This window comes from Embiotoca jacksoni, unplaced genomic scaffold (genome assembly GCF_022577435.1).
Source record: "Embiotoca jacksoni isolate LCO1_2020_lvr unplaced genomic scaffold, fEmbJac1.0.p SCAF_2, whole genome shotgun sequence".
NCBI classification, from domain to species: Eukaryota; Metazoa; Chordata; class Actinopteri; family Embiotocidae; genus Embiotoca; species Embiotoca jacksoni.
Genome location: NW_027185340.1, coordinates 4,000,608 through 4,019,260, shown reverse-complemented (window position 1 = coordinate 4,019,260; position 18,653 = coordinate 4,000,608). Strand labels below are relative to the sequence as shown.

At 40.6% G+C, this 18,653-nt stretch overlaps 1 protein-coding gene across 5 annotated transcripts in view; it reads right to left on the bottom strand.

Moving 5' to 3' along the window:
• The window catches only part of myo16 (myosin XVI), a 100,215-nt gene that overhangs the window by 57,488 nt on the left and 24,074 nt on the right, over positions 1 to 18,653 (bottom strand). For all 5 annotated transcript variants that reach the window (XR_011178448.1, XM_069154037.1, XM_069154039.1 and 2 more), the window contains exons 2-4: positions 16,157 to 16,426; positions 5,805 to 5,875; positions 5,320 to 5,463 (exon numbers count right to left, since the gene is read on the bottom strand). Coding sequence is in view for 4 of the 5 variants with exons in the window: in XM_069154035.1 (XP_069010136.1) it covers positions 5,320 to 5,463; positions 5,805 to 5,875; positions 16,157 to 16,426 (485 nt within the window). In the remaining variant the exon portion in view is untranslated. The remainder of the gene's footprint in view (positions 1 to 5,319; positions 5,464 to 5,804; positions 5,876 to 16,156; positions 16,427 to 18,653) is intronic.

Sequence of the window (18,653 nt, the reverse complement as noted above, 5' to 3'; positions counted from 1 at the left end):
ATGTATGTGCTGTTCTCTAAGAAAGGGAAGTGTTCTTAGTCAAATTTTAGATTCTACAGTGGAACATAATGCTACAACAGACTGATATTGTTGTCAGGTGGGTTTTTATCCCAGAGTGACATTGTTTTTTTTCAGAAACAGTCACAAGACAGTCAACAACATAATGATGCTCTGTGAAAAATTGTATAAATGAATGTGACAATAATATTGCACAAAATAACAGAAAACTGTCACTAAAGAAATAATGGATACAATTCATTTATGGCACATAAAGCTCCAAGACCAACAGACACAAATAGGGGTGAAGGAAGCATTATGTGTAGTCCATTGATCCACAGACATAAATCATGTGTCAGTTCACATGATAAGTGCTGACAGTTATTAATGAGTTGGTGATGGTTGGCAGTCACGCAAGATTCAAGGGGTTAACAAGTTGACTTCTGAACCCCACACAGCCGAGCCACAATATGATGGATCCACCTCAGACATCCCAGAGATGGAAAGCTGTTAACACCGCATTCCCCGTGGTTCATAATGACAGTCTTTAAACACTGTGACTGCTAGAAAATCAATTACTGGTAGATATGCACTGAAAGCTGTCCCTGGGGAAGTCACTGCAGAGCTGGACACCTTCACAACACCAACACAAACAGCTCCCATACACGAGAGTCATCTGTGTCATGTGTGTCTGATGGAACAAGAGGCTCCTATACAGTCGTCCAAACAACCAGAATAACGACATGTGCACCACTACATACGCACATAACCGCAACCTGCAACATATCTTTAGGCTTCATGGTTATTTTGTATCAGTTTTAAAGTTGTAACTACAATTAAAACTATGCGGGCCCTCGCACGCTGCACGTCGGGGCCGCTGATATTTTGGATATCCAAAGAAATGAAATGAAAAAAAAAAAAGTCTCTTTGGACTTATTTTTTGTTTGAGTTTTGGTTTAACTGCATGTACAAACCCATAGCTGTGTGGCTTCCCCTTAGAGGGACTCGCCTTAGGGGGTCTCGCCCTCCGTGAACCATGTGGCTTACCCTTATAGGGATTCGCCTTAGGAGGTTTCGCCCTCTGTGAACCACGTGGCTTACCCTTATAAAGATTTACCCTCTGTAAACCAAGAACCATGTGTGATACCTGAGCGGGGCTCGAACCCGTGTCTTCATGAGGTTGTTTCCAGCTAGTAGACCGCTGGACTATCTTCGGTGCCGGAGCAAGACTTGCGGCTGGAGAAAGTGTTTCAAGAGTTATAGAGTATAGAGTATAGACTATATAGTATAGTCAGGGCGATGCGGGTAAGTTTGATGTTTTGCCGTGACAAAGGAAGTTGATGTTTAAGGTCAAACGATGCTCCAAACCTCATGAAACATGCGTCAGGCACCAACTTTCATGAGTTTTTGAAGATGTTAAAGCCGCCAAAAAAAGGCTTTTTTTTTTTTAAAAGAAGAATAAGAAACGAGATCGAGAAAAAAAAATTAAACTGCAAGTGGGAATATGCGGACCCTCGCGTGGTGCACGTCGGGGAGTCGGCAGTCCCAACCCACTGGATCCCCGACGTGCAGCGTGCGAGGGCCCGCATATCACTGCTTGCGCAGTTTTAATTGTGTACTGGGATTTGAGTGCCTCCAAAATGCAGGTGACCCACGCTCAACTACCTAAACGGAGTCCTATGTAGACACACAGACGGAGCACTTGCTGCTGCTCGCGGTGCTTTCTGTGTAGACACCGTGTTAGATTTGAGTTTTCCCACAGAGTACAATCCCATCTCAAAGAAACCTTCAAACCTGACAAGAGTTGTGATAAAGAAATGTACCGGAGGCAGCGTGTTTTACAACTGACAAATCAATGTATTATTCTCAAGTGATTGCACACAATCTGCTCAGCAGCCTCCAGTATTGTAATGTGTGTGTTTTTTTTTAAAACAATATAGCCTAATAGACCAAATATGTCATGATCACATTATTTCTAAATCATCACAACATTTGTATTTCTGTATTATTAAGCATTAGCAGATTCTGTTACAAAGATAAAGAAGCACTATAAACACAAATTCTTCATCATTGAAAATATGTATTTACAAGTGCATCAGCAACAACAGTGGATTAATTTCACTATTTTGTTCACAAATGTATTCTACTGCATTTCATGATAATGTTTCAAAAGTTTTTGCACAAACAGCAGGCAACAATTGCTTGATGAACCGCTGTCCTGTTTGCAGGAGAGGGAATCACATTATAAGCAAAAAAAAAAACCTAAAAGATTCCAACTGGTGTGAAGTGGAGTTCAGTGCACCCACGGGCATGCTGGTAATCGTTTAACTTCAAAGGACTTAAGAGTTTTAAATTCATCATTTACACGCATGGAAAGTGGGTCAACTCTTCAACTGTACCCCCACTAGATTTTGAACTGTAGGACAGGAAATACCATTTTGGAATAGAACCTGTTTCCTGTGGATCACATGATTGTCATCTACGCCTGCACAGTTTTGGAGATTGACAGCCAGAATCTCCCAGAGATAATGATAGAAAACAACGGGAAAGAAAATCAGTTTCAAAAAAGAAGAGATGAAAAAAAAAAGCTTAAAAAGAAGAAATAAAATAAGATTTTATATGTACCTTATGGTCTGTGGCTTTCAATCGGAGACGAGCCAAGATGTAACGGATGGATATTAAGAACTTTTTTTTTTAAGGCATCCAGATGTATGCACATGAGCAAAATCTAATAAAGTCCTGCACACAAAAAGTTTGGTCTGGTTTAACTTGATAATTGTGGTTAACAAAGATTTTGTCCCATGCAAAAACAAATACCTGTTCATGATTTTTCGAACGCTGAATCCAAATGTGTTTTCAAAATGTCTTTATCATCCATAGTTATGTTGTTCCAATGTACTCACAAGGGCATAGAACAGCAAGGAAAGTGGGGATCCTCTGTGTTGGCAGACTAATGCTGGACACATAAGTGGGATGTTGCTGAATCTAAATATAGTTGAAAATCCTACACTTGCACATTTTAGAAGTAAGTAAGCATATACAATATCACTTAAAAACCAGGCCCGATAGAAAAATCATAAAAACAAATGAAAATTCAGCGTAAAATGTACTCCAAGGGTGATCTATTTTAGTTTGTGGGACAAGAAAAGGTAAACATTTTTGCCCAGGGTAATCAGACTATTTTCCCCAGCACTAATATTTTGTAGACACATTTATAAAGACTGCAAATCCTGACATGTTTTTGCTAAGCAACAATCCACAGGGCCTCTGAACTGATAGTTAAACCCACCAGGGTCTCAATAACAAACATTAACCAGCACTGGAGCTATGTAGGTTTAGGAATGGGCTTGGAAATGGGTTGGGAATGACAAGAGTTTAAAAATGGCTGGCTCTCCTGCTGTTTGGAGGCAGGAGATAAGAGAATTAACATTACTGCCAATCCGGATGCAGAGCAGCAATGCACCCAGACTTTTCATCAACCCCCTCCCCCTACTTTTCCCATAAGACAAGCTTGGTAACATCTCTGTCAGCAAAAAACACTCTGTTCGTCCATGTAGAAACTGGAGAGAGGAAATCAAGGACAGAGTAGCAGAGGACGAGGGGAGGGGAAATGGAAAAAGAGATGATGGAGTGGGACACAATAGATTAGTACATATTAGCAGCACTATTGCTTCATGTGCCAATCAAAGATAAGGGTGCCAGCCAGGCTCCTCCAGCATGACCACTGTTCCATTTCTCATTAAAATGTAAACCCTTTGCATTCGGAGTTCTCCCACTTCCAGCTCTGATGAGGCAGCAGCTTGAAAACAGTGCAGAGAGGGTGGGCATTGGCAGGGTCTGTGGTGGAGGAGATGGGTGTCAAAACGAATAAATAGAAGAAAAGGGATATTGCATCTCTATCGGAAATACGGCTTGACTGAAGCTATTTTTACCATGCTAGACAGGAAGCGCCTCGGGCTCTCCTTTCAGTAACCATCTTCCCTTGCTGATTACCAAGAAAGGAAACTTAAGTGTTTATCTTACACTAAAGAAACAAAAAAATGCACCTCAAGCAAATTCACACCATTTTGGAAACTGAAATGTTTTGGAGTGTTGTCTTACTTGGCTTGTCTCCTTTAAACTAAATGCTGTCACCATCACATAAGCATATATCACATAATTTGAAATAGTGACAAATAAAAAGGCCTTTGTATCAAATAAAAATCGAGCCGTGGAAGCTGTGGCATTGGACGCTGTAACAGTATTGAATACATTTTTTAAATTCTTCGAAATGTTTTTCCTCTTCCTTTCCTCACCCCCTGCTTGCTTCCAACAGTCTGTCAATATGACCCAATTTCCTAGGAACTAGCTCTGTCTTGGTGTTGAATGAGAAACATTTAGCCACAGCCTCCGAGGGAGCAGTATTAAGTTGTTCTTTCTCTCCCTCTCACAGTATTGTGGCCATCATGAAAGCATAACTCACTGCATAAATTGCATTTGGCATATCTATATCACACCCTCCCCTACAAACCAGGCTGCACGTCTCTTTGCTCGCAGGGGAGTTAAATGCATGCACACACTAAAACACGACACATGCATGAACTCAACAGTCAGGTGCTGGCTGACATTCATTGTGTACACCGTTTGCCTATGAGCTCTTCAAACGTATCCATTCCCATCAGGAACATGTCTTTCCTGCCCCACAGACAGGCTACAGCAATCACTCAGGACCCAATCAGCAGGACCAGGCTGTATGGGATTCTACAGAGCTCAAAACTACAGTCAACCCTCCATGGGTCTAATCAACACCAGCAGATCAGGCCCAGCTCACTGAGTGACTAGGATGGATGTGCATGCCCTCCCCTGCAGCTGGTACCGCTCTCATTATGGACCTAATCAGTACAACCACAGCTCTTGTCATGACATCCTCCACAGAATAGGCTCTCGCTTTGATATCATGCTAATGCAGAATTTCTAATTATTCTCATTTCTACAGATTCAGCTGGGTTTGTGAGAGAATGCAAAATTGTCTTTCAAACCCCCAGTAAAACAAAACCCCTCATCAATGGAGGATGCTCCAGGTGGACAGAAAATTATTGATGACTAATGTGAATACAGTCAGTAGTTCAAAGCTAATTCCCAATTATGCTTGTATGCCAACCAATTTCAAAGCACTAATTTAATTAGTCACTGACACACTTGGACCAGCAAGGCAGAACAAGACAATTATAACTCCGTCCAAAAAGTGTGTCTTTGCATATTTGTGGTACTATAAAAAAAAACAACCAGTCCTTCAAATAATATCCTTAATATTTCTTCGCATTTGCATGTGTGTTTTCTCACCACCAGCAGCAGCAGCACCACATCTGCATGGTCGCACACACACGCTACATGCAGTGCTGTCCACAGGTCTTCGTCCTGCAGGTTCACATTCAGGCCTCGCTCGATCAGAAGCTCTGCTGCGAACACATTGTCGTGGCGAGCGCACTGCAGAAAGAAGAGACAGCTATTACAGTATTGTTTGTTGGCAGAATTATATATTTCCTGAGGCATGTATTATCGGTATGAACAGTACACGATTGGTTCACTGCATTTGGTACAATAATAAATGTATGTGAAAAATGTATGGCAAAACAACACCATGCTGTTAAGACAAATAATGATCATGTATTCTTGGGTTTAGATAGATTTTTGGTTAAGTTTAGCTTTGTGCTTGGATGTCGGTAAAGGTTAAGATTAGAAAAATAAGAATTACAGGTAAAACTCAGGGGATTATATACGAGTCAGTACAATGTTCTTTATCATCAAAACCTGTGGGTGCATCTTACCAGGTGCAGCAAGGATCCCCCAGAGGAAATGGGAGTGTTGGGGTCTGCTCCCTCCTTCAGGAGACGCAATACTGCAACACAACAAACCTCATGTCAACACCTGCTGTATGTGGAGACGGGCAGTGGGCTTCATGCGTGTGGACCAGACACAAGCACACATTGATCTGTGCCTGTCACTATCACAACCAGTTTGTGCCGAGTGTCCTCTGACTGCCCTTGATGCGTCAGTGTGGATCACTGTTAAGACTGTGTGTGCGTGTTTGGTAGCCCCTTGGTAGCAGCAGGTCAGAGAACCTCTGGATTACACACATTCAAATCACATACTCGAAGCTTCAGTGAGCCACAAGTGTTATTGACACACTGACACAGATCTACTGAAGAAAACACAAACCCTTACATACAAGTTCATGTTGTCAGCAAGAAACAGATGAGCAGACAGCTGTGGGCTAAAGAAGGTCATATTGATTTCACTATACAACTGAGATTACACATGGAATAACTGAGAACAGAGCAGAAGACATTAAGAAAGACTGAGAGACAGCATTGCATACAGCAGTGTGTGAGACATGAATAAAGAGTGATAGGAAAACAAGAGAGGGTGAGGAGAGAGGGAGGTGAAGCACTGTGATCGAGACATATATGATGTCTCGTTTGTGCATACAGACAAAGCATGTTTTAAAACTGCTGGTGATCTCACTCTCATCTAAAAATACTACACCTACTAATTTTACACATGAACTGGAGGCCCATACCAGTATTGTATGTAGGGAGTAAAACATCTACAATGCAGTACAATGAAACAATATGGCCTCACTGACAAAACAAATATACATTTTACACTGCTTTGTCTTAATAACTACTGAGCAATAACCTCTGTATTTATGACTCATTAACCTTGGTTAACAAGCTATTGTTAACAACCTGTGATTCTACAATATACGACATCATGTTTAATCATTGCTGCATGGACACGCAGGCATGAGGATGGTACAGTTTGACCAAGGCAAAGCTAAAATAAGTTAAGCTAATAAAGTCTTATACAACATCTCTGGCATAAATCTTGCCTTATCATTTCTTGTATATATATATATATATATATTTTTTTTTTTACAATTTTTGTTAAAAGTGTAAAAAAGGCTTAATGGTTGAACGTGGTCATTCATTCAGCAGAACCGCAAACTACAGTCTCCAAAATAATTCACATTTTCACATTTAGAAAACTGTAACCTGTGGATGTTGCTTTTTATTACAAATTACTTACACATGTATTCATCACTAATATTGCAGTTTACTTTCCGTCAGTTTAGCAATCACATAATTGACTTTTAGATTTTAGAAGTTCTACAAATGCACACACAACAAACACATACTATACACAGAGCCTTTTTCAGTCTTCTAATAGCTTCCAGTGCTTAATGCCCTTTAAATGGTTGGAGCCAATCGGCACAATTATCTCTTTCACTTTTCAATATACTGTGAGGGTTCAGGACTGCAAAGTACCTATTAAGGCTCATCCAATGCTGAAGTAGTTACCAGGGAATAGATAATGCTTGTACTTTCCTGTCTTTCAAAAGGCATATCACAAGGGTCCTCATTACTGAGCATGGAACAGCAATTATTGTGTGTAATGTATCTCATGGTTTGCATCTTATTAAAGATAAACTATGGCTTGACATTTGGTGCATGCCATTGGTCAGGACGGTCTCTGGACTGAAAAAACATTCAATCTGTCAGAGCTACTTAGTGTGAGTCGATGACAGAAAGACCTGTCTGAGTTTTATGGCACACATTATTGAACGTGTCTGAAGAGAGGTTGAGGGTCAAGAGGTGCATATTGACCCTCAGTGCTGTAAAATAAAATAAAGCAAAGTGTTTGTTTGACAATAAAGCCATCAGGAATCAATAGCACTGTTGCGCCATTGGCAGATCCCTCAAGACCAACAACCATGTCCATTTGGCATGATTAGTAGTGAAGGCACCAGCAATATTAGGCATGTTTCATTGAAATTAAAGACTTTAATTTAACTTTAACCTAATGAAAGGTTTTCGGGGCCTGAATTTTGCTGAGGGATTGGGGGTATAGCGCATAATTTCATAGATTCCCGCAAATCTGGCATTTATAATGCGGGAACTTCCCCGCACACATCTGCAGCAAAGACACATTAGGTTCAGCTAATTAATAGTGCATAATGAGGGTTGATGGCCCAGAACGCTGTATCAGACAGAATGACTTCCGATCAGTACTTAGCGTGCTGTGTGTCCCTCCTTAGAAGGCTACGAGCACTCTCTGCTGCTGCAGCATTTCTGACTGGCATATACACACACAAGTTTCATTAATGTAAACTTGAGAACGTGCCCACATGGACGGCTGGCTGAAGTGGATCCCACTCAGAAAAAAAAAAAACCTGAACCCGAAAGAACAAATATCGGCGCCTGGAAACTCAAACAGGTCAGCTGTGGAAGCAGCCGTTCAAAGATACGTTTCAGGCGAACTGGTTTAAAATATATCTGCAGCTCAGCTTAATTGTGAGATGAGCTGCTTAAGTTCTAAAATGTACGATGCTGCACCTTTCACCAGCCGATGTTACAAAGTCACCACTCAGATGGCGCTTCTCATACAGCAACCTTGAAAAGGAAACATGAGGCAGATTCAGCAAAGAATACGACGGCTAATGCTATCAAAGTTGCTCAGTTGCCGTGTGATGAGGAACCGAAGGGGCTTCTCAAAACCACTTTATCGCAGAAAACTAAATCAAATTCCAAATTTGATCATGTAATTAATTTCATGACGGATGTGGAGTGTCCTTCTTTCTAAAAGCAGAACACAGACACATCAAATTATGGAAGCTACCTTAGGACTACTGGATGAGCCCACAGACATAAGTAACAGTAAGCGACTCATTTCATAAAGAATAAGGACACTGATGCAGCTGAAAAAGATGACCACTAAGAAAGGAGAAAGAGACAACAAATTACAGCAATGTATATACTTTAGAGAATTTTAGTTGGAGGAGAGCAATGAAATGCAATCTATGGTAAAAGTAGGACAAGAAAGACCTGTAGCTAAGCTCACAAGTATAGTGTCTCCCACAAAGTCTATAAATCCCCCCTATGTGAAGGATATAAGGGGAGAATTCCCCCCCAGCTTGAAAAGTGAAATTCAGGCGCAGGGTTTAAATATCTTAATGTCTGTTTTTAAACACTAAAACAGGTTTTTCTTTGCTGTAATAATTCCTCTTGCTTACGCTGTCCATCAAAAGATTTGAAGATGGAGGACAAAATTAACAGACCTTGTACAAAGGTATTCCCCGAGTTCACATGAAGCCAATATTAGCAGTCTGACTTCGACAAATCAAGGAGGTGTTATTCAACTTATAGTCTTTTCAATAACATTCCCTCCTCACGTCGCGAGCCCTCCACAGCAACACGGCACAGAAACACCATGGCGGGGAAACACCAAGAGCAAATTTCATAACCTTGAAGACTACATTACCTACAGAAAAATCTTGAAATACAAGGTAGCTTTGCACAGAGCAACTGTTTAGTTTGTTCTCCATCTCTTCCAACGGAAGCATCTCAGGAAGAGATCTCTTAAATGCCTGTATGAAAAGGAGTAAAGAGGAATGATGGAAGATTAGACACTGTGAACCTAGCTTGACAGTGAAAATTAGTTTTCCATAATTCCATACTTCCAACAAGCATTACTGGGATTTCAAAAGAGAGAACAAGTCAATACCTCTATGGGTAAAAATGTCTTTCTTGGCTTAAAGCTCTAAAGCTGCAGAAAATGGCTTAAGCTTAAGGTGAACTTCAGCAGGTCTGATAAATACTAAAGCAAGAATCCTAGAGATTTATATCCACTGGATGCTTCACACAGATACTGTAGAACAACTATATGCTTGTCCCACAGCAACAGCAGTAATTTCCGTCCTATATTTAATCTTTATATGTCAGTTGGTGTTTGATTATATGGTGATCGCAGGCTTTGGTCATGAGAGAGAGAAAAAAAGAGAGAGAGAATAATTGTGTGTGTGTGTGTGTGTGTGTGTGTGTGTGTGTTTTTAACCCTTATATCAGGAGGCTGCTGACAGAGAAGGAGAGTGGGCGCAAAGCAAAGTTGGCTGTCATTTTGTGGGAAATTGCAAAACAGCTGTTTGAGACATAAGTGGAGTTTCCATGGCAACCAGATAGAAACTGGTAGAGAGAGAGAATGAGAGAGAAACCTAAATTAGGTATAGATTGACAGAAGGATACCAATGAGGAAAAATCACTTTGATGGCCTCCCTATGTCTACATATCCAGATTCTTAAAAACCCATCAGACCATCTTTCCGATGAAAGAAAGAGCTACTTTACCACATCCCTGTAAAGTATAGAGCAGATAAGCTCAGCCTACAGCTACAACCATGTACAAAAAGTCAATAAGTAGCTTTCAGATTCGTACTCGAATGTAGCTGCTCAAGTAAAAAACTAGTCTCTTTCAGATGCAGCCATTAACCTGTGTTGGTGTTTAGCACCTGAATAGAGCTCTTCAGGATCTCTTGCCTACACAGAAAATTGCAAAGTCAGAGCACTTCACAGTTAAAAACATAAAACGTCTACTTTAGATATGCTTTCTTCCTATGCTAAAGATGACTAACCTTCACAGCAAGCCATGTAAGTAACACTAATATTATTTTTGGTTGAACTTGAACTTCTTGAAACAGATCTGATGCACAAACTGATCGGGGTTGTTCCGCACACACGGTACAAGATTAAATTAACCTTTCTTACGCCTCTTTTTTCATTTCGGTGGCTCAATATTCTATGAATCTGATCAAATCTCTGTAATGCATACTCCATAATATGCCAATTACAGTAGCATTGCCAATTTTCTTTACAGCGACCAGACATATTCTCCCCATGTGAAGCATCATTCCTTCAGCAGGCCTGTATGAGATTCTCAACCTTATATATGCTTCTGTCTCTTTGGTCCTCATCACACAGTCATAGTCACAAGAGGGACCGTCTCACCTCAGTGCCCCATGTTTCTGAAATGAGCTTTCACATTTTTCCGTTGTTTCAATGCTGATGAAAAAAAGGTACTGTACATTTTTCCCAATAACGCTCAACTCAGAATGCAGATTATTTCAACAATGACCTCCATAAATGGAACAGGCTTATCCTGCCCATTTGTACCGAGATGAGGTGATTTCACGAATATTTCTCTGTAACAATATCATGCAACACACCAGGGTGGTAATGTGTTTTCACAAACGAAACTGTCTGAAAAAGAATCTGAATGACCTAAAATAAAGGTTTAAGCCACAGAACCCCTCCAAAAATGTGAATTTATAACTTAAATATCCTCCTTGATAAAGGAAAAAAATCTGCAAGAAAACAACTCTACAGCTTGTTGGAACAATAAACTGCAGATTATTCAGACTCCTATGTTCTCATCAAAGGTCATGAAAGTAGCATAATTTTGTAGTATATACTTGATATTGTAGCAGCAGTGTTCTCTTCAGACTAGCAATTACTAGTCAAGTTATTTATTTAAGGATATTTCTTTGCTCCTTTTTTTTCTATAAAGTTCTTGAGGGCTCCACATAAAATCTGACTACCTAGAAAAATGTAAATGCTTGTTTGTGAGCAGTAAAGGGAAATTGGGACAGCAAAGTGAATGTGAATGTGTTCTAATGAGTTTTCTGTATATATTTCTGTAAATACTATATTTGGGCAAAAAGTAATGTGAATTGAAATGCTTAAACATTTCATCTTCAAACTGAGCACTGTAGACCTCGGTGAGGAAATGAGTTCACAAAGTTCTTTTGTTTTTCATACTCTCTGCATTCCTTGCTCCCTCTCATATTAAACTGTACAGCCAAACCTCTAAAGGAACACTGATGAGTCATCGAAGGGACCAAAAGTTTAATATTAGAAGCTTAAATAAACACCACTGCTGGAGAAAAGTTTTGATGCACTGCCTGATGACGCAGTTAGCATGAAAGGAAAGTCAAGAAAGTTTTAAATGGAATTGCAGCAAAAGATATCATGACATCTCTCTCGAGCACCTCTGTGGGCCGAGGCCCTGTTCTGTCAAAAACATGACAGGTGTTTGAAATGTCTTTAATCCCAGCGTGGTGTATTGCAGAGAAATATCAGTGTATTCCCCTAACATCCACCATGTCTTCACTTATTTCTCTCTTTTCCCCTCTCTGGTTAGAGTTTTATCATCTAGGGAGGTTGTATACTGTATAGAGGGAAGGCTAACTGATAAATAAAAGACAATTAAAAGCCTGAACTTTACCAATACAGAATATTGTCAATTCAGTGGTAGATGGATTGAGCAGCAGTGCCACCTTTTCACAGAATTCCTCTGAGCTACGAGGTATTTAGGTGGCTCGAGTCAACAAGGCTGTTCAAACTCTGAAAGGAGTTTTTGCTCCACCGATCTGAATCAACACAAATTCCACAGAACAACAATGCACATGGTATACATGGTGTTTTTATTTGAGCCATGGTATGCTTCCAAAGCAGAGCTCCACAACACCAAGACTTAAATCAGACTCAGAATCAGAATCGGCTTTATTGGAATTTGACTCCGGTTGTAACCTATTACTATTACTTCGACTTGCTTCACTTCCTGGCTGTGGAGAAGTGATTGGAGTGCAAGTCCCTGCGCTGTGCTTGCAGGATGGATCTATTCGGATTGATCCAATAATGAAAGGTGGCTTTTCAGACATACTTCATGCAGTAATTACACTTCCATAAAGTGTACACAGAACAGACACACAACACAAGCACAGAGGAAACGCACATTGATGCAGAAACCTGGGTAAAACGCACCTAACAATACTCTCGGTTTGGTTTGGTGTTCACACTGAGGAGAATACAAATGCTTATGCTCATGTAGTAAAGGTGATCTTTTCTGCCACGGGGGAAAAATTGGAGGGTTTACCCGAGGACTGTGCAACACAGGTCAGAGGAATATAAAACAACATGAGGATTCATTCTCTGGGGACCATAATTGTTTTCATGGCTAATAATAATAATAATAATAATAATAATAATAATAATAATAATAATAATAATAATAATAATAATACAAATTATGGTTTTAGATCATTTTCTTCTGGGCCAAACTGTTGGACTGAAAGACCATCAGCATCAGATGACTGAGAAAATCTCTCAGACAAAATGTATTTGAAGTGATGCAAACCTTTCTTAAGACTTGATTAGGAAATGTACGTAGACTCAGAACAATTGTCACATTGTGTTCTGACAGTAATCATCATCTAATTTAGACCCACAGACACAAAATGGCATTTAATATAATTGTTATGTTGAAAAGGGAAGATTTAATAAAAACCGATTGTTGATTCCGCGGTTACGAGGGCAACAGCTGCAACTGCTCCTCTTGTGTCTCACTTTGATGAAGTTCAGAGATTGGTTTGGGAAAAGCAATTTCACCAAATGTCAAAACACAAATGAGCCAGATGTTTGCACATGACAGATAGGAATGGAGAGGAGACATGAGGTGTAGTATGCTCTTATCTAACTATAGGGTTGTGTGCTATTTATTTGTTCACCTTAACCCTACAATATCCTCTCTAACCTGATGCTTGTTCCCTGCTGCTCTTCAATTTCTTTTGCGATCCAATTTTTTATTTTCTCACCGTGCTCACTTTTTCCTCTTTTTTCTTCCCTGCTTCTCTTTATCTCATTCTCCTTCATCTTACTTCCTGTACGAGACAAACGATAAGAAAATAAATCCTTTTGCTACTGTACGGGTATTTGGTATCTCTGATTACCTGGCTGCCATGTCAGCAGACAAAGTTCCTGCGCTATCTATTAATCTAAACCTCAGGCCAGCTCGCATAAAGCAGGCCTTAATTAGGACAACACAGGTTCACCCAATCTCCCCATCTCTCCTTCTATTTTCCTGTCAGGCTCTTTGTTTCTTTTGCCGTTTCATCTCAGAGTCTTATTTGCTTATCTTTTTTTTTCTCTCTGTGTTGCACATTCACAACTTCCTAAATGAGTCACCAAAACATCTTTCCATGAAGTTTTCCATTAATCATCATCATCATCTGGAGGTAACTGTGCTGATAAATAATAACAAATTGAGAGTTGAGACAGGCACAGTTTTTTCGAGTTAACAGCCATGTTAAATATATAATTGTCCATCAGCTAAAAGCTGTTCATTTTTTTGGCTTGTTAAACTTTTTTAACAGTCTATCAATATCATTTCACACTTCATTCTTAAAAATATCTATACCATTAGGGTTTAATAACAATACTGAAAGCATAAAACAATCACAAAATGCACATATTTTTCTGGTTGTCATATCTGATGTAGATATGATGGAAGTGTTTGAATCATAAAATCAGCCAGCTTAGTATTTCTGTTGTAGTATGCTTTCCAGGCAAGAGGTTATCCTGGCATTGTCTGTGAGTTACAACTCGTACCATCCACCAGATAAATCCCTTCGGGCACGTGTAGGTACACATTCCTTTTTCTCTTCAAATGCTTCTGTAGTAAGGGGAAAAGATCCAGAAATGTTCCCACACTACTCTGGGGAGGGTCCTGGCCTAAGGCACATCCTACCACTCTTTACAAAAAGAAGAAGAGAGCTAAGTCAAGCTGCGATGGTGAGAGAAACTGTTATCACTCAGAGCACCAGCACCACTGAAGAATACTTGAGATGTGTTGTCAAGATGTTCATCCACTCATCCTTGTGTTACCTCCAAGTGGTTTAAACAGATCTGTGAGTCCTCACAAAGAGACACGCAGAAATCAGGTCAGATGAACAAGACCGGCCAACATGGCATGAAAAGACAATAAAGCTTTTAAGCAGTCCCTGTCTCAGAGAGTCTGTTAGAGCTGAATCTGTCCCTCATACAGCGGCTACTGTGCATAAGTCTATTATTTTGTTTAATCTAGATCCAGTTCTTGCCTTGAACACCCCCAGAAGGTCAGAAGGCCTTTACAGAGCAAAGCAAATGGTAGCCTAGTACCAGTTCAGTGCCATGGTGGAGCTTGGGCGATTAGGCAGAGGGGTTTCTGATTCATGCCAAGCCAAGGAACACTGTTTTCAGTCTGGCTGTTGCAATGGCACAGCTGCTCCCACAGACCCCGGCTGAATCTCACCACCAGCAAGGGGGCAGAGATTAACACATTGACCTGCAAAGACTGGCAGAGATACGTCCAGACAGCTGGGTAAAAGACTGGCAACCGACTGTCATAAACAAAAAGAAAGACAGTGAGGTTGGACGGAAATCAGTGCCCTTTAGAGTAAAGTGTGTGGTCCCTTTAAATCTCTCTCTCTAAAGTTTATTGACTAATTGATAAAAACGGAGTATTTGAGTGTGTTTTTACTGGGAGCCAGGCTGGAATCCTGATTACACCGAAGGCTTAAGGGCAGGTATGATAGTCTGTCTGAGAAAAGCTTTTCCTCTGACTGATCGTGGCTATATGAACAAATGTCTGCTCACATACACTGACAGAAACAAAGAAACATTTCCAGACACAAAAACAGACTCAGAAAGGCACACAATGACATTTTGTACTGTCAGCAGTTAAAAGTCAACAGCCTTAAAGTCTTAAGAAAATGCTCTGTTGCATGTATTCTGACTAAAATGATCTTCAAGGTCTTCTGACAATAAAAAGTGTTCAAGTATGTATTGGAAAGCTATCAACTGTTTGAAACAAAAGGCTGAATGGTTGAAACAATGCCCAACATTCAGTGATCCTGAGCTAATACATTAATGTGTATTTTGAGGCTTTACTTGTGTTTGTGATACAGATATAAAAACCCACATGAATCAATAAAAAGGTAAATATTTATGTTACAGACTAGCACTAGTATTAATGGTCGTATCAGCCCGGTTGAGCTTTAGTTTATCTCTGAAGAACATTTCAACCCCCCTGTTGATGCCACTGAACAGTGTCGGTGAAAGAAAATAAAAGCAAAGGGGCTTGTAGGACCTACAGTTCAAGAAAAAGTGACTTAAATTCTGTGAAATGATTGTTGGCTCTCAACAGCAGACACGGTCATCTCTGCCAAGGTATTTTTGTCCTTGAGAGGTGTTTGTATGTGGATAAAAGCATCACTGATTTCTCCTCAGTCGAGTGGGCAGCTTCCAGCAGAACAAATCATGTGACCCGCAGTGAGCAGCACTGATTTGGCCCACCGCTGCTATATGTGTGGGAGTGTTTGTGATCAGTCAACATCGATGCGACAACACTGCATATCTGGTGGCCACTTGTCGTCCTCATTCAATTACTGTGTAAACATTCACATAAAAACCACATTTTCAATGAACCACAGACAGACATGCACACTCATTCGTACATACACACACATGCACCTTCTTTGTCGTCATGGTGAATGATGGCATCTTGTATGACGTCGGCGAGGCTGAAGCGGACACGGTGCTTCTTGCGGTGGGTGGGCGGGGCTCGAACCTTGATACCACCTTGCTGGCGCTGAAGGCTCTTTTCTCTTTCGTAGTATGCCCTTATTTGGTCACAGCGCATCCTCCTGACCAGCCGCTGGCGCTGGCCAATGGGGAGAGACTCCAGCAGACACTGGTCTATCTCCATGTTCTGACGAAAGACATTACATAGCTGGAAACAACCTGGTGAGAAAAATAGGGAGACAGAGAGCAAGATGATGTTAGTGATGAATAGAACATGAAATAGTTGCATAAAACTAAATGCGAACGTAATTTACTTGTGAATTATTTGTTTTAATTTAAGCTTTGATGGCAATCTGTCCATGCTATGGGAGTGAGGAGGGCAATAGAGTGAATCAGTGGAAACACTTCAGCTCATAATATTTACGCAACAGATTCTGAAGCCGAGCTAATGAAACAGCGCTCCAACAATAATTTTTTTTTTTTTAAAAAACAGCTAACGCTGTCAGGTTCACCTCCAAGTTTAACTGTGCGTCTGTGTTATTGTTTTGTGTATGCGCATGTATGCTTGTGCTTGCATGTCTGTGTCAGCAGTTTGCCCAGTTGGGTTTAATGTGGGCAATAATTTAGCATATTTACTGTGAAGGATATTTGCTGTCTGTTTAGCCCTGCGGGGTGGGCTGAGTGAGGCATCACAGCATTTTATGTGTTGTTTCTCCAGTCCCGACAAGAGTGTAGCAATTCTCCTGACTGTGCATAATCTCCCTGCCTCTCAGTGGAACTCCGCCAAACAGATCTCATCCCAAGGCAGATGCTGAACCTATTATGGTCTGTATGGATGATTAGAATATACAGGGATCGTGCAGCAGGTGGGCTAAGAATGAGATCACTCAGAGAGCTAATGTAGAAATAAAAAAAAGACACACACTTTAGGGTAAAAAACAGTGGATTTTAGTTGCAGTGCAAACATCAGCAGAGGAATTGGGTGTGTATGTTGAGCGTCCAATCTGACATTGCTCGTACTAATAATCTGACAAATTCAGGTCATACCCAGCCCAGAGGACAAGATAAATATGAAGACAAGGATGTCTTTGCAGAGACCGTGTTCGTTTTTTCTTTGTGACTCACCAACTCATGTCTCTTTGGCCCTGCTGTCTGTATATCTCTCCTTCTTTTATCAAATTCAACTGTACTGCTCCTTTGTTGCTCTTGTCCTTTTGTGACCGTTTTGCTTTAAACTTTCTCTCCTTGGAGCATTTCTGTCTTTTCACAGAGCTGCTTGAATGTAGCACTGTGTCTCTATCATCTCTTTCTCTTTTAGGGTGACTAAGCACACATCAGTCTGTTCATCAGGTCAAAGGTTTGGACCCTTCTGTTTCGGTCGCACTACTTCATCATCTCCTAAAACATGCTTGATATGCAATAATCTTCGCACGGCTGCAGACTGTGACTGATTGGACCAGTGAGAATAAATAGGTGTTTGGTAAACAAACATCTGTAGTCTAATGTCACTTCAGCAATGGTAGTCACAGATATAGCCATAGACAAGGATATATAGGCAAATTATGCCAAAACTATCTATGCAAACGTGCCATACCAGTGTTTGCACTGGCACATAGCAGTTAGTATGGTAAAGCTACTGGTGACATTTAACAACAGTCGGTGACAAAACATACAATTGAGTCTTATTTACTCCGAGCACATCTAAAAGGGCTCTGCCCACAGCCACAAAGCAATGTGGAGAAGTTGGGAGAGTCACGGGCGGGTTTGGAAAAGCCCCAACAAATTTTAAGCACAAAACTTTAATACTACACAATGTGCTTTTGCATCGCCCAAGAAACAGCTTGTGTTCCTGCAAGCTGTCAGCATCAAGAGAACCACTGTCGCATGGCGAGTGAGAAAGCCGAGTCGTGTGCCAAATTCAAGATGCCACATCACATCGATAAAGACGAGATGCCTTCTAGTACAAATCTTCTCTCAAAATCTTTAATAAACTGTTGTTGTTTTAATTTTTCCTGGGGCTATTTTTACTGTCTGTTCTTGATCATCTGTCTATGATGCATTATTCTCCACATTGAGCAGTGCTGCACTGTCTCAAATAAGGTAAACAAAAAAACATATCTAGGATAATGGATTTCTTTTTTTTTTTTTTTTACATTAAACCACAAACCAGAACTGGTGCCACCCAGTCTGGCATGGCTGCTGAGAGACTCGCTGGCACGAGTGCCATCAGTGTGAAATTTGAGTCTAGAGTTCTGCTTTGAACAATGATAACATTCAGGAGTGAAAAGCAGACACAACAATAAAAGATGTCCTCAACAGTCTCCCAATGGACACAAGTGCGTGTTGCTACTTTGAGTCTACTTAATACAGTATACAGCTGCTTCTCATCTGGAGGGCTGAGGTGTGTTTGGACGAGAGACAAAGACATCCAAGCAGACAAAAGGAG